The 17,709-nt window shown below is 36.5% G+C and overlaps 1 protein-coding gene across 3 annotated transcripts in view; it reads left to right on the top strand.

Moving 5' to 3' along the window:
- The window catches only part of Grm8 (glutamate metabotropic receptor 8), an 837,648-nt gene extending 828,502 nt beyond the window's left edge, over positions 1–9,146 (top strand). For all 3 annotated transcript variants that reach the window (XM_041675768.1, XM_041675769.1, XM_041675770.1), the window contains exon 11: positions 8,592–9,146. In XM_041675768.1, the coding sequence (XP_041531702.1) occupies positions 8,592–8,641 (50 nt within the window). In that variant the 3' untranslated portion in view covers positions 8,642–9,146. The remainder of the gene's footprint in view (positions 1–8,591) is intronic.
- The last annotated feature ends 8,563 nt before the right edge of the window (positions 9,147–17,709 follow it).

The following is a 17,709-nucleotide window of genomic DNA, read 5'->3' as shown; positions in this document are numbered from 1 at the left end:
CACAGACAGCATCCTCTCCAAAAGCAGCCTTGAGAACCTGCAAGAGCAAACAGCAAGAAGGATGCTAGTAACAACTGCTTACCATCAGCTGCCATGATAGATAAACGATTTAACAGCGACAGAGATCTTAGCAAAATGCTGATGATTTCGGGACAGAATTTATCTGTTTTCCAACTTGAAAGCATTATTGTGGGGATTTAAAACCCGGGCAGGTGCCAGCAAGCTGCTGCTGGCACAGCACTCTGCACTTTTAACATTGGCACTGGGAACATGACTCACCAGAGTCTGGTGCTCTACCTGTATTTTTGTGACAATCCACGAAAGGACATAATGGGTTTCAAATGGGAACAACTAACATTTGGGTGGAATAAACAGCAATCATCCCAGGCCCACCTGAAGATATGATGGGAGGAAAAATCAATAGCCCTTTCCAATCCCTTGAAGAACAAACAGCTTCCCTTTAAAGTAAAATTCCTATTGTCAATAAGCACCAGTCTTGTATTGTTAAATACATCTCCAACACTGGTTCTTTTCCTTGTTATTTTCTGTGAACGCTGAAGTGGAAATTATGTAATCTACATATATTTCTCTGATTTCTCTAAAATAAGAAAGATTATAAACATTGAGGCTCTTGTGGGGGTGATCTTATTGTATTCTGGAAGAGTTGAAGTTCACATTTGGAAGGTAAAGGAAAGCAGAAATGATGCTAATTAAGATTATTCAAATTACTGACTGGATGAAAGTTTGGGATGTGGTTAATGTAAATTAAAGAACAACTATTATGTTAGCACACACACCCTTTATTTTAGTATAGGGAGAATCTTGATAACTTTAGCTACTAATCTGTTGCTGGAATTTTTTATTCTGACTAAATATATATATATATATATATGCATATATAATACACATATATGTATATGTCCATTATACATATATATGCAATGTAGTACAGAGTTTTGTGTTCAGAAAGCTCACTTAAGAGTTATTTTTAATATGTATGATATATGTGCATGTGTTTGTATATGTATACATATGTATTTATTTGTGTGTAAATGAGTGCTATGTATGAGTCAGGTACCTGTAGAATCCAGAAAAGGGCCACTGATTCCCTGGAGATAAAATCACAGATGATTGTGAGCTTCCTGATGTGGGTACCGGGAACCAAACTCAGGTCATCTGGAAGCAAATGCTCCTTCATTTTTTTGGGTTTTGTTGTTGTTGTTTAACCAACTATATTGGCAGTTTATTTAGAGCAAATGTAATAAGTAACCCCACAGAACAGTAAAAGAAATGAGAAAAAGTGGTTTTTGTTGTTTTCTTATCCTCTTTGTGTTAATAAATGCCAAGGAGCAGTAAATTCCTGCATAAATAATTCAGGAATTTGCAAGCCCAGGTTTGGCAACAGAACTGCAGGCCTCAGTCAGTAGTCATGCCATAATCCGTCTGTTCTGTAGGTGACCAAGCCCTGTCTTGTCCAGGCAGGGCTTCGCAGGTACTTCTGTCCTGTCCCTTTTCCTCTCCCCCACCCCTGTGTGGACAGACTTGTGTTCCTCAGAGCTTTTCTATAATTATCCTGGAACAAGAAAAATGCCCACCATTAGGGAAAGAACTTTTTCTGTGGACATTTTCTGATAGCTTTTGCAAGCTTGGAGGGTTGTGGGGAATGTAAACAGTTACTCTCATACCCTCATTTTGTGCTAGAGACTCAACATTGGAGACGGTATTTATGCTCCAAACAAAGGTCTCCTAGAACCTCCCCACCCGCCATTCATTCCTACCCCACATCTACTCATCCTTCTGGGTTTCTCTTCAGCAAAGAGCTGGAATCCCATGGACATCGGTCAGCCATTCTATATCAAGTTGCAGTGTGACTAGGCACCTCTTCTAGTCTCCTATTTAGGCTGGATAAGGCAACCTGTTAGGAAGACAGGGTCCAAAAGCAGGCAGCAGAGTCAGAAACAGGCCCTGCTCCCACTGTTAGGAGTCCCACAAGAAGATCAAGTTATACAACTTCCATATACATGTAAATGGAGTTTTCTCTGTCCCACCCTGTACCATTTCTAAATAACCACTTAGAGCCTTAATATTAATTCCAGAATGTTTGGCCTATAGTTAAAGCTTATTACTAACTAGCTCTTACATTTAAATTAACCCATTTCTAGTATTCTATTTATTGCCATGAGTCCATGGTTTTTACCAGTATGCTGGAATCTTATTTCTTGGGAGGCTGCTCATGTCTTTTTCTGACTCCACCTTTCTTTCTTCCTGTTTTCCGTTTGGCTTTCCCACCTATCTATATTTCTATCTTGCTATAGGACAAAGAAACTTTTGTTATCAACCAATGAGAACAACACATAATCCCAGTGTACAGAAGGCTTATCCCACAGCAATCACATATATGCAGAAGGCCTAGGTCAGTTCCATGCAAGTTTCCCTGTGAGCCCAGGCTTCCTGATTTTGTGGGAATTCTTTTGGTGTCCCTGACTCCACTACTCCTATAATCCTTCCTCCCTCTTTTCATCAGGATTCTCTAAACTCTGCCTAGCATTTGGGTATGGATTTCTGCATCTGTTTCCATCAGTTGCTGCTTGACGCCTCTGATAACAAATGGACTAGGCACCAATCTATGAGTATAGCAGAATATCTTTAGGAATCTATCTATCTATCTATCTATCTATCTATCTATCTATCTATCTATCATCTATCTATCTTCTATCTATCTATCATCTATCTATCTATCTATCTATCTATCTATCTATCTATCTATCTATTAATCTTTCTTTCTGCCAGTTCTGTTTGGTTCTATCCCAGCTCTCTGGGCTAAGCCACATTTGGATCCTGGCCCTCAGTGGTAAGCTCCCTCTCAAGGTATGAGTCTCGAGATGGGGCAGTCATTGGTCAGTCGCTCCCACAGTTTCTGTACCACCTTTACCTCAGCACCCCTTGTAGGCAGGTAGGACGGAAGGTGGCTTTCTTGGTGTCACAATCCCTCCAGTGGAAGTCTTACTTGGTTACAGGAGATGGCTGGTATAGGCTTCATATCCCCCATTGCTAAGATTCTTAGCTAAGGTCACCCTCATAGACTGCTGAGTGTTTCTATTGCACTAGCTTTTTAGCTCATCCTGGAAATAACCCCAGACTACAGTTCTCTCTCCCTTCATCCTCCCCCGACTTGATCCTGACTGTTTCCATCCCTACTCCCCACCCAGGCCCCTCTCCCTGTCTAAACACCAAGTCTGTTCTATTCACATATCCCCCTTGGAACCTTCCTTGTTACTTAGTTTCTCTGGGTTTGTGGACTGGAGCATTGCTATCCTTTACCTTACAGCTAATATCCCCTTCTGAATGAGTACATACCATGCTTGTCTTTCTGGCTTGGGTTACCTCACTCAGAATGATCTTTTCCAGTTCCATCAATACCATTAAGTTAGGGAGTACTCTTAAGTACTGAACAGCCTCTCCAGTCCCAGACGACTCACTTTAAAAGTGAACTGTGGGTCCCATCTTAGACTTCCATGTTATGACATGGGTTAACATTTCAGAACTCCATATAAGTAATTTATAGAGTACAAAGCTAGAAAGCTATCTGATTTCCTGACTTTGCACAGCACTGCATTTTCCATAACCAGAGATCCTGTTGTTTCAGAACAGAGAGGGGGGTGGAAACAGTTTATATACACAAGATTTCCATCATTTTCTCGCCACTGCACCACTTGTATTCCTTATGCTATGTTTGTTCATTAGTAATGACATCAGTTGCCATTTCTTCAGCCTACGAACACAGTGTGGTACACCCAAGAAAGTTTCTCATTCTCCTTTTCAAAAGCTTGCTTTCTACAGAACATACATACATGGATGAACATTGTCAGAGCAATTCCCCTATTGGTTTATCTCCATATCTTTGTTCTATTTTTATCCATAATAATTCTGAAACAGTGATTCATGAAAGTTATCTGACATACAGAGTCATTCTTTAGTGTTGCTTTCTTTTTATTTCCTTTTATTGAAAATAGATTGTTTTTCCTCTTCTAATATACTCTCATTATAGATTTCCTCTCTACTCCTCTAGCTCTTCTCCACCTCCTTTCCCATCTGGAGTCATACTCCTTTCTGTCTCTTATTAGAAAACAGGCTTTTGAATTATAACAAAATAAAAATAAGACAGAATCAAATAAAGAATAATAATATAAAACAAGAAACAGAAGGAAAAGTGACTAGTAAAAGATCCAAGAGTTCCACTCATTTTCACATTCAGAAATCCCTCAAAAATGCTAAACTGAAAGCCATAATGTATATGCAAAAGACCTATAGGACAAAAAGAGAAGGAGATATATAGATATATTTCCATATATATACTTTCCTAGGGACCTAGGGTGAAACTAAATAATGCTGCCTAAAAGAAAAGTATTAATAAAATCAATAAAATGACTTTTAATGACATTCTGCTATACTCATAGATCAATACTTGTTCAACCACCAACAGAGATGGTTCCTCCTTCTGCAGTTGGCAACAAGCACAAAAATCCACAGTCAGATGTTATGCAGAAAGTTAGAGACCCTGGGATCCTTAGCCCTAAATGGAATGTCTCCGTCAAATGTTTCCCCTTAGAGTTCAGGGAACCACAGGAATAGGCTGTGGAAAGAGTGTAAGGGCCAGAGGAGATGAAAACAAGGCCTCTAAATCAACATGATCAGTGTATATATGAACTCACAGAGACTGAGTCAGTGTGCATAGAGCCTGCACAGATCTGCACCAGGTGGGGCCCTAGAGCTGAAAGAAGATATGGCCGCATGCCCCCATGCTTAACCCAGACACTTTCTCCAATGATAATCACTTGTAAATGAAAATTATTCAGCTTCCACCAAAGGAGTCTCACTGGAGAAATAAACTGCTCTGAAGTTTGGTCAAAGAAACTTTTGTTATCAACCAATGAGAACAACACATAATCCCAGTGTACAGAAGGCTTATCCCACAGCAATAACATATATGCAGAAGGCCTAGGTCAGTTCCATGCAAGTTCCCCTGTGAGCCCAGGCTACCTGATTTTGTGGGAATTCTTTTGGTGTTCCTGACTCCACTACTCCTATAATCCTTCCTCCCTCTTTTCACCAGGATTCTCTAAACTCTGCCTAGCATTTGGGTATGGATTTCTGCATCTGACAGCCAAGGGAAAACAAACTCAGTGACATCTTTAGAGTTTCCTTGTCTCATAAGGCCATGCCAGGGTTTTTCCCTTTTCAAAAAATTCTTTGTTTTTATTTCTATTGTTGCTTTCATATTGACTAAAGTATCTGTTTCCAGCATTTTGATTTGCTTTATTCAAGCCCAGTGGAAAGTTGACATTGTTTCTCTGTGAATCATAATCTCATACCAGAGTGAAATTATTTCTCATACCAGAGTAAAGTTGTGGGAATAAAAAACATAACTCACATGACTATATCAGGAGGGAGTTTTTAGGGATCCTTCATGTAATCCCAAATTCACATCCTGTGTTTTTCTCCAAACAACTTTTATATCAAAACATAAACTGGGAGGGAAGTTCATTAGTATTCTGTTTTCTAGGTTGCAGAGAGAATGTTTTAGGTCATGTCCACACCTTTCTATGCCCATTTTGTCATGTCTTTCTATCTATGCCTGCTCTGTCACATAGACTGAAAAACATCTCTTCCCCAGGTGACCTCGTAGATTACAATAGAAGGAGCAGAACGACATTAACATAGCCTGACCATTTGCTTAGAATGGCTTCATGTTATCTCACTATCAAAAGCTAGGCGACCACTGGAATGTGCAAACTGTGCCATGCCAGGTTGCTCAGAATTTTGACTGCCAAAAATGTAGGAATATTGGCCTGTATAATCCAGCCCCTACAAATCTCAAAATGAGACTCCACATGATTGTACAATATTTTTTCCCTAGAAATTGCTTTAATGCTTTGGTTCCAAATCTTGTTCAAAAACACTTAGAAGAATGAAGTATGGATTTTTCATACCTGATTTGTGATAAACGCTCTAGGTTACAATAACTTTTAAAGGCTATCTGGTCCCTGTCACTGCCTGCTGAATAACATCTTTAGAAAGTCATACTACTTGAGGTTATTTTCTCTGTTACAGCTCTTATCCCCCCCCCCCCGCTTTTAAATTTCAATTAGGGTATTATTACATAGTTTCCCTCCTTCCTCCCTCCAAGCCTCCCGTATATTCTTCTTGCTTTCTTCCATCCCATGACCTCTTTTTAAATCTTTTGTGTTAGTTTTATGTGTGTATTTCCCAGAGTGTCACTTTCATGTTGTATAACCAGTTGATGTGCTCCTTCCTGAGGAGAATTATTTCTCCTGTTTCCAGCACCCCTTAGTTGTCTGCTTTCCTTACCTAGGACTGTGGCCTGGTGAGATTCACCCCTTCCACTTTAGCGTGTCTGATGGTGTCTTTTCCTTTTTCCAGCCTTCACATTTAACAAAGCTATCCTGCACGTTCAGACATTTCTGACGATGCTGAACAGTTCAGGTAGTTCAGGGACCCTTGTGCTGTCAGTTTTCTAACTTATTATGGTCTGTTTTCTTCCTCAAAGCTACAAGTGATTAATGAAAAATCTACCAAAAACACAAAAAATGTATAGAATTTATTTACTTAGAGAAATTTAGAAGCAAAAATGCATTATATGAATTAAAACATGAGAATTAAAAGTAAACCAATATAAAAATTATTATATCTCACTTTTCACAAAAAAATAAAGATAAATACAGTAGCGAACTTACATTTTGGAAAGAGGGCTATCAAATAGATCAGAGAAGGACAAAGGATGACTCAGTCACTAAATGCTTACCACAGAACCATGAAAACCTGAGCCAGATCCATGGTCCTCATATAAAAATCTGGACATCGGTACTATTTTGTAATCCAAGCACTGGAAAAGCAGAGATAGGTGATTTTCTGAATTTACTGACTCGTTGAGCCTAGCTTAATCAGTAGTCCCCATTTTGAGGAAGACCCTCTGTCTCAAAGAACAAGATGGATGACTTCATGGAATGATATCTTAGATAGGGTCCGGCCTCCACCTGCGTGCCTATGTGTAGACATGTGCACACTCAGAGACATGCACACACAGTGATATACGCAGACACACCCACAGGGACACATACAGATTTACACTTAGAGAAATACATACAGGGGCACACATACAGGGTCAAACACACCACAAGTACACGTAATAGACAACACACACACACACAGGCACACAAGGCAGAGAAAGGAGACTATAGTGTTTTCCCCAAAGTAATAATAATTCTCCCCAAAGTATTCTCTCTTTCTATTCTTACAACATGCTGTAGCTTTAATTAGTAGTGGATCTATTTAATTGTTATTCACTTTGTAGAAACAGAATGTAATGTATCGCTGGAGTCCAGTCCACTTTTCTCCACTATCCCATAATAATAATCGAGAATGATCAGTGAAGATAGCATAAATTCACAAGAGTGACATATTTTGAATATGTACTTGATATTGTTCAAATTAACAAGTTATTGAAGTCATGTATTCATAAGTACTTCCTTAACTGTATTAACTTTAGTGATAGAATCAGCAAGACTTTGTCTATAAGCTGGACAGGCTATCACAAGTGTTCTGCATTATGGAGGATAAGTCTGATTGGATAAGTGTGTCCAAAGAGCAGCTTTACGATTTCTAGCAGTGCCCAATGGACACAACTATAATATATTATTTAAAAATATTTTCAATCTGAATTAAATTAATGCATTGAAATTCATGCTCAGGTTTTTAAATATAATTGAGTTTTTAACTTAAAGTAGGTAACAGTTTTGAACATTTTTACACAATATATGTTTGAATTGTGCAATTATTTGGATGTCTTTATTCTCTGGAAATGTCAGCATGAGTGTGAATTTGAGAGAGTGTTTTGTTATTCATATTTCTTATAGTCTTTCATCATCAATGAGTGTTGTTTTATAGTAAGTGGTAGTGGAAGAATTAAATACTAATGTCACACTTTGAGACTTTATTTCCATGTATACTCTAGTTATAATTTTTTGAAAAAGCCACAGACATCTGCTGACTGTGTCACTATTTAGTTAAAAATTGTGTGTACTTGAGATTTTGGTTTGTTAATTTCTAAAATCTGAAATTACTATTAATTTTTAAATGGAAGATAGACATTGTCAAGGTACATATAATTATGACCATTTGGTTACAGGATTGGCTAAAGTAATTAAAATATTTGATTTAGTCTGGTAGACTTTTTAATGTCTAGATTGTAGGATATCAGTGTGTTCTTTCTTTTTATGTTTATGAAAATTTGATCTGTTAAGTTAGCATAAAATGAGATTTCACCTAAGTTTTCTAAAGATTAGCAATTCTGTGTTCATTCTTCTGATAACTATCCATATACTGGACTGGTTGCTTTTGTGGATTAACAATTTGGTTGAATTTCTCATTGGATTTCCACTGTATGCCTTAAAATCCTAAGTAACATGTTGCAAAACATTATCATCAGACAGCCCTAGCGGAATTTGGATTTTGAAATCATATAAGCAAAGTTGTTATTAGGCACTATTAACTTGTCCTATTTTTTTTAACAGCATCCTCTACCAAGACAACATATATCAGCTACAGCAATCATTCAATCTGAATAGGGAGATGACACCATCTGAAGAAAGGGGGTGCGTGTTCTCAAATATTGAACATGAGACTGCAAAAAGTCACTTCTGGAGATCTCCATGGACTACAATCAATCAGATCAATAGTCTTGTAAGGAACAAAATTAGCCATGAGCCAAAAGTATCAATAAGGAGGAGCAAAGAAACCAATTTTACACAATACAACCAATGAGTGTCAAGCTAAAATATTGCTTACTTGTGAGCATTAAAAAAAAAATTCAAAAGGAAAACTAATGTTAGCTTGTGAAAAAAAATGCTGTTGAAATAAACCATGTCTGATGTTATTCTTGTAAGTATTTTTCTGTGATTGTGCGAACTCCTGTTCCTGTCCCACACTGTTCAACTTGTATAAGACTCTGAGTCTGTTTCTTGTAATGGCTGACCGGATTGAAGCCCTGGGTTGTGCTACAAAATAAATGCAATGATTGACGCATGCAATTTTTATACAAATAATTTATTTCTAATAATAAAGGAATGTTTTGCAAATGTTGAGCGTTGTTTCGTTCCAGTTTTAAAAATAGGGTAATCTCCTCTTTCTAGTTGGCACTTCCGTTGTTTTTAGGTCTTCGCCTTGCCCCGAGTTGATACTACATCCTTCAGGGCATGGTATTAGTTTGGTGTGTTTATGAGGAGAATTTTATTGCTCTACCACAAGGTATCACTTGCATAAAATTTTGTAAATACATTTGATTCCTGTAATAGATTTTCATAAAATCTATCCTATGAAGAATCAAGTTGTAGCCTTAGCATAAACTTCTTTATGTTGTTATAATTGACAGATGGTGAGTTAAACTTTACTTTGGAGAATATATCTTAAAAATTGTTACAGAAAAATGTATCACCACCTGACCAAATTACTCCACATTATTTCTAATTCAAAACTCTTGCATACTGAAATATTTCCTGCTATGTGGTGTTAGCCATCTCTCACCTGGGCCTAATAGTCACCGAAATCAGTAATGGGCCTTACCCAGGTCATTCTTCAAAACTCTTAATTAGCGCATTTATTCCCTTGGCATCATTAAAGTAACCACAGTTCAGATAACCTGTAAATGAATTCTTATTTTCCAAATGAAAATATTCATTGCTTCATAAAACAGGATCATTAAAGAGAGAGAAAACACTAAGCTTGTCTGGAGGTAATAAACCATGCTAGGGCAGATAAGGGGAGTCTGTTAACAGCTGCCAAATCTACAGCCATTTTTGTCCTGGGTTCCTCTATTACACACAATCCTAGACATTCATCAAATCAATGGGTCCTTACAATCATTTTGTTAGTAAATGTTCTCTATGCTGAGTTAGCTTAAGCGGCTCATTGCTTTCCTATAGATACACAGAGCTACCTCTGTAGCTTCAGTGCAGACATTAGCAGTCACTTTATTTTATTCATAAGGTCCATGTAGGCTCTTTTTATATATAGAATCATTTTTTAGATCCCCAAGAATGAAGACAGCAATAGACAGCAAAAAAAAATGCCTGTTGATTGGCTTTCTGTTGAGTGTCCCAAAATAATATTTCTTCTTTGCAGGTAACATTTTAATAAAAAAAAAAGCATCATTCTTAAATATCTGAACTAAGGAAAATATAGTTTTATAGTCTAATTTCGAAATCCATTTCTGAGTGTGCTTTTTGGAAGAATCCTGAACTGGGAAAAATAAAACCAACACTGTATTTATTTATTTATTTATTTATTTATTTATTTATTTATTTTTGTACCATGTGTCTCAGGACTGTTAGAGATGCCAAGATTTTCATTTGAATTTGATCAGTTGCTTCATATTGAAGATTTTGACAGTGCATTAAATGTTTTTACATGATTTTAGCTAAATATCCATGTTTAATTAAGAAAAATGCTTGAATTGAATAATTCTTGCATTTCATTCACAGGGAAAAAAAGTAACCCAAGTACGTTTCACTATTGATTACCACTGACCAGGGAGGGCAGGCATGAAAAGATGACAGAAAGTAAAGTATCTCACAGGGCAATTGAAAGAGTTTATCATTATTGCTTTTAAGATGTTAATGTTTTACAAAATATGAAGTATGCCTCCTGACAATTCAAAATTATATTATAAATTTACAATGGGTTGTTTTACTTAAGGATGTTTTTTATAAGTACCTGAGACTTATTTGGTTTTATAGAATGTTGATTTAACTATTAGTAGTGTGTATAGTGGTTCTACCGAATTTGTATATACCTATCGACTTCACTAACTGCACCATTGGAAAATGGCCTCCTGCAAAACACTCTCATACTCCCTGGCAGAGGGCAGAAAATTCCAGCAACTTTCTTACAGTAGAAAGTAGAGCACTCTGCCCTCTACTATGGTGATTTTTCTTAAGACTGGGACAACGGTTGCATCCTGTGAGCAGGATTTAGCATGTATTTGGTAGTAGTCCATGAGACCTGTGATTTGAAATGAACTGCCTGTGTCCCATAGATAAGCAAATGCAAAGTTGCACAAAAAATACAGTATTATATTCTTTAGAATTGACCTTGTGTTTTATTCTGGAAAGAAATGTCACATCTAATCTCAGCATGCCAGAGGGAATGCTAAAAATGTAACTTCAAGTAATATTCAGCAAATGTCACTTGTAGACAATGAGAGATATATTAGTGTGACCTTGGGCCAAGTCTGACCTGAGTTTATGAAAAATTAGCTTATGATAGAGAATACTAGAGGCTTAAATCAATGACAGTATGCCGCCACAAACTAATTATATTTTTAAGTAATTTAAACTTGAGGGTAACCATTAAGATATGAATAGGATGGTTGACTAACTTAATTTATTGTATTTTAAAAACTCTTTACAAAAATTAACATTTAAAATTAATAAGATTTTACTTTTTTTTCTCTCAGTTACCATAGTACAAAATACCTAACCAGGAATAGAAGTTTTGTTAGACTTTTTCTGCCTTTAACTCAACATTCTGCATATTTACCGATACTTTTTGACACCGAAAAGAATAACAATTTTATGAACTATGTTATCTAACATTTATGTTTTATTCAGACTGTGGGTAGAAGTGACATTTTAAGCTTCTGTTATGCAATCATCATTTTTCTCATTTAATTTTTGAATTGTATTTAATATCAGTATTTTCATCCATTTTCTAGAATGAGATGACCAAAGGGAACAATGAGGTTGCAAGAGAGGATGAATGAGAAGTGATTCCTAATGATCTCATATTCTAGTCCTGAAGAGTGATTATCAGAAGGCGTCTAGTTGCCTATGTGGTTGTCACTTAATGACAATAAGAGTTATGAAAGGAAAATGGAGCTCATTCAGAAGATGCGGCACCTTCAGAAGACACACATCTAGTAATGTTCAGAAACTTGCTGACTGACACTTTGAAGGGTCCTATTACTGGGCTAAAGAGAAAACACAGCTTATAATTTGATTTTAAAATAAATCCAATGCTGATTACTGGATTTATTTATTTTTTTTTCTGCAGCATAGTCTTCAATAGATGTCAAACTTCACTTTTGCGTAATTCTCCTCTCCTTTATAAGTCATTCAAAATTTTTCTCCATTTTAGTCTCAGTTTATTAATAATATAAAGTCTTGCTCCAAATTTGAATTACATTTCTGCTTTCGAAAACAATGAAGAACCAAACCAAAAGATAAAAAAAAACCACAAAAATATATATTTTTGTGTTTGCGTACTGATAAGTGATTTAAGAAAAGCTGACCCTGCTGATATGATTTATATTTTTAGTCTTTATTATTTTGTTTGTTTTTGAGATTATAATATAATTACATCAATTTCTCCTTTCCTTTTTTATCTCCAAACTTTCCCACATATCACTCCCTGCTCTCTTTCAAATTCATGACCTCTTTTTTTACATTTATTATAGCTACATATATATATATATATATATATATATATGATCATACACACATACATTCACAGTAATTTTTTTCAGATGTGAAGCAAAGACCTGCAATTGCTGATAGATTAAATTCTACTAGATAAGTTTACTAGATTTTTCATAGCCAGTGAATCATATTAGAGTGTTAAAGTATAATACTAAAATTATTTTTTTAAAACACTGTGAAAAAGATTAAATTATTTAAGAACTTTATTCATTTCATTACCTCGTGAGGGAATTAATAGATGGCAAAGCTAGTATAAATGTATTTGAGACAGCAATAATGTGTGTTTATTATATAAAGTAATTGCTGAGATAAATGAGAATGGTTGAGATCTGGTGTAACATTCTATAGTATGATAAGTCATAGTCACTGAGGACATTTATCCATTGGACAGATATGTTTTGTATTTTTACTGGATGAAATATCCTATTTAAGCCCTCTGATGGAGGAAGTTCTTCTGTATAAGTGTTGCTTTTATTGGTTAATGATTAAAGAATCTGCATTGGCCTGTGGTATGGCAGAGTAGAACTAGGCGGAGAAAACTAAACTTAATGCTGGGAGAAGGAAGGCAGAATCAAGACACACCACATAGCCATGTTATGTAGCCCCACCATGTAGCCCTGCCAGAGACATTCCCGTTGTTCACCATGTTGCCCTGCCAGAGACATCTACCATGTATTGTTCTGCCAGAGATGGTACCTTGACGGTAAGCCACAGTCACATGGCGATACACAGATTAATGGAGGTGTGTTAGTTTAGAATGTAAGAACTAGCCAATAAGAAACTAGAGCTAATAAGCCAAGCAGTGATTTAATGAATACAGTTTCTATATGGTTATTTTGGATTTGGGCAGTTGGGAACAAACTAGTGGCCTCTGCTTACAGCCCTCTACCTGAAAGTGCAGCTTTGTTGGAAGGAATTCACTGGAAACAACCTTCCTAGGCATTGGATAATATCTCCAATACACAAGGCTCTTCACTGTTTTACTCCTAACCCAGTATGTAATGGGGAACTCTTGATGCAACTCTGTTTTATCTGTTTATTCTCAACTCTATTTCTATTTCAGAATTGGGTGCATAACACTGCGAGAAAAATAATTGAATAAATAAATATATAATTGCTTGTGTCTTCCACAAATAATCTATGACAATGAATCTTTTGTCCCATAGAAATTCTTCTTTCTGATAAGTATTTTTTTTCTAAATTTGTAGTATTTTTCTCTGAGGAAAGATATCAGTTTTTATTTTAAGACTTAAGAACTAGTTAAATTTTTAGTTAATATCAGACCATATGAAATGATATAGTCATTTTTTCTGAAACACATATAATTCTCTTCTGTATGGGAGAATAAGACCTGAATGTTCTCACTCCTCATAAGAAGTCAGTCTTTCAGGACTGATGGTAGATGCGCAGTGTTTCAAATGTTAACAGCAAACAAATGAATCATTTCTGACATAAAAGGTAGAGACAGGGAGAAAATGTTTTGATAAACTGAAGTATGACCCAATAAAACTGTCGTAGGCCTCATTATTGTCTTTATCTCCTGTATAAATCAAGTCAGCAACAAGAAAAGGGTCACCAGACATAATGCTATGACATTTTTTTTTTAATTGCTAGAATCCTTTCTATCTTCTCTTTCTGCTGAGTTCTTGTCAAATCCTACAAACTTCAGCCATCAAGGTATTGGAAGCTGAAAGTAGTAGGTCCAGGAGAGTTTCTTGCTTTCTGCACTTACATGGGGTGCTTTTCTCCTAAAACTCCTTACAAAATGTGCCCAAGATGCATTGCTCTAAGTTGCTCTCAGAGTTGTCCAGCTGCCCTCACCTATTGGTCCATCTTTGTAGGTTGACAGAAACCACCAGTCAGAGCAGAAGCATATAGATTGAGGGGGAACCTTCTTTAGTGCCTGCAGCATCTGAGCAGTAGAGGCCTCAGCCAGGCACACCAAGGAATGTGTCAAGCAACTAGGTTGGGGGTTCCCATGTTTTTCCAGATATCAATTTTTCAAAAGTGCCCCTGAAGGTGCCAAACATGAGACAATTTGTTACTTGTCCGTGAGTTCTACCTATCATTAATGATTAAGGAACTTCCTTAATTAAGAAAAGCAAAGCCTTTTTTAGGGTCTTACTTTGTAGGCAGGCAGAAGCAACAAGAATGAAGACTGTTTCCTAGTCAAAAGCGAAAAGTTCACAACCCACCTTTCTCCTCACCCTGGCTCTGTGAAGCAGGGTAAACATGGTGAGTACAGAGATCCAAAGCTCCATTTTCAAATGTATTCTTTCCTGAGTGGAGGACGAGAATCTACAGCGTTCAAGAGTCCCATCGGGGATACTTACTAATCTCCTGGGAGAAGGAAGGGTAAGCAACTAGAACATGCAGAATTACGAGGTAGATGAGATGCGGTTTATTGATTTTTGTTTCACCCTTGTTTATGCTATCCAATTTTCTTGTAACACTTGCTAATATCCCCCAAGTGTCTAATGTGCTCAGTGAATGTTCTAGATTCTCAGAGACCCATAGCTTTTTCTACCGTCGTCCGCTGACTCACTAGTAGTTTAATGGGTATCAACATATCGGTTCCAAATGATTGTTTTATACCCAATATTTCTTCATCCAATTTTCACAGAAATAAAAGGACTCATTCTAGATGTTCTTATAGAGACAATTGAAGCTGGACTTTAAATAACATACTTTATTATTATTGAAATAATCTATTCATCCATTTTGCTCAGATACAATGACGCAGACATCGTGCAGATGCTGAGAATATAGCAATGGATCAAAACTCTGTTGTGCTGTCATGACCGTTAAATTTTGGCAGAAGAGAAGAGAAAATATAATAAGCAAAAACAAGACTAAGACAGTGATCACCACTGACAAAAACAACAGTTAAGAAATCGCAGTGGGAAGAAAAGGGTTGGATTGGCATTTTAATTTGCCTGACCAGGAAGAGAGGTATTTGAGTTGCTATCTGAAGGAATGAGTGTTTGATATGGACAGCATCTTAATGAAGAGAAATTTAGGAAAGGACAATGACGAGAGATGTCCTGAGGCAGAACGCCATCCAGACTGATCATTACAAGAGCAAGAGTAGATTATGTGATTTTAAGGTTTTATATGCCATTGAAAAACCTGTGACTTTTACCACATTGGATGAAAATCCAGCAAAGAAAATCCAGTTTGAGCAAAGAGATAGATGACTGGAGTCTTAATTTTAAATGAGTTCTGCTGACTTCTACAGTAAGGAGGCATAAACTGCAAGAATAGTCGGTCAAAAGACTCTGAGGTGGTAGGTTGGAAATGATCATCACTTGCTGGGAGGGATACTCCTGATAATGTAAAGTGGCTTAGGCATTGGGATACAGTTTGGTAGGAGAGCTTCCTGACTTGCTAATGAATTATAGTACTTTGAGGGGAAAGCATGATGTCTGGTTTTTATGAGTCAGTGAGAAGACTATACTGCAATTAATGAAGATGGGTTACATGATGACGAGATGCGCTCCAGGCAACAGAGTTCCTACTCCAGTCTGAACGCCCTGGCCTCTTCTCTCTTAGGTTTCTCCATTTGCATTTTAAAGATGCATGAATTATTGACTTGAATAACTGTAGAAATTCTGGGCCAAATTTTGGGACATGAAAGACTATGAGGATAATATTTTGTTCTGTCTGTGTCCGATAGCAATTCTTTTGTGGTTACTTTAAATTTTGCTTTGTTGTTTTAGTTGTTGTGGATATTTTGCTTTGATCTTCCCTATTGTGCATGAGAAAATTTGGGTCGACTTTGATTTTTACATTTCTGCTTTCTCTTTATCATCTCAATGAGGTAAGTGGCTTTTCAATAAGTTTATCTTTCTGAAACAGAATGGATGGAGGGTATATTGCCTGGTCTCACAAGTACCCAGAGCCAGCAGGCTTGTGCTGCTTTAGCTGCTATAAGACCTTCTGACCACAGTTCCTTATCTCTCAAGGGTTTGCCAAAATATTGTTTTTATTTTTTATTATTTATTTATTTTTTTTGTAAACTCAGTTTCTTCAAACCACAGAATTGTTCCTGAAATGTGTTTACATGCTCCTCCCGGGTGTAGCAGAGAGGAGTGAGTTTATTCCGGCTGTTTTTATTCATAGGACTATAAGGAAAAACATGTTTTTGTCGCATGAAGCTTGTCCTTGTGATTATATATAGTTTGAACACATGAGGGCTTTGCTCAGGTGACCTGTCAAGCTGCAGATTAAAAATTGTCTGATGTTCTGTATAAAGTTTGCTATTTCATGAGTCGGCCTTATTCTAATGCCCCTGTCTCCCAGGCTCATGCTGCCAACTAGACTGGTAAACAGTCGGTAAAGAAAGTAAAGTACTTACGAGACAGGATAACAAGGCACCTAATAATAGAATTTACATGAATAATAATAACAACACTCATAGTAGGTGAAGCTGTTAACCACGGACATTACAGCGTGATTCCAGGAGATCTTTACAGTTTTTTCTCTCTTTGGGGAGTACATTGTATCTGTGGGATATATTTTGGATGAATTAAAGTTAGTTGCAAATTTCAATTTGATTAAGAGTTTTGTTTTCATTGAGCTTCCCCTGATGTATAGATTTTAGGATTCCATGCATGTTGAAAGACCAGATCATATGTAAGCCATTTTATCAAGATTCATGTTTATTTTTTGTTTATTTTTAATTTTTTATACCATATTACTAAAAATTCTCAAATACAATGGAAGACTTTAGGAAACATGTCAAGACCACTGAGGGACTTACTTCAGCTTAGTGTCATGCTACCCTAGTTACTTAAGTCTTTATTTTTAAGATAATGTTTTTCAGAAGTTTATCCAATATGTTTATAAAGTTATTTTATTACACCCATCAGATGGCAAACTATGATGTTTTTTCAAGCCCAAGTAGTTTCTTAGTTAACTAGAGCATAAATTTCTTGATAAGTTACAGTGCATTATTATTATAATGTCATGCACGTGGGACAAATGGCCTGAAGAACTAGTCAAACTCAATGTCAAATCATACACCAGCAATGGGGCCAAGAATAGAACCTCATGAACCACAAGTCTGGGTTAACATCCCTCTGCTAGAGCAAACTGTGCCCGGTAATTATCATTTAGTTTTAAGCATGATTACTACCTAGTGATAATTTCCTGGATC

Source organism: Microtus oregoni, unplaced genomic scaffold (genome assembly GCF_018167655.1).
Source record: "Microtus oregoni isolate MIOR12 unplaced genomic scaffold, Mior012 000026F_ref0000081, whole genome shotgun sequence".
Taxonomy (NCBI): domain Eukaryota; kingdom Metazoa; phylum Chordata; class Mammalia; order Rodentia; family Cricetidae; genus Microtus; species Microtus oregoni.
Note: the sequence above shows the minus strand (reverse complement) of the source record. Positions and strands in the feature narration are given on the sequence as shown.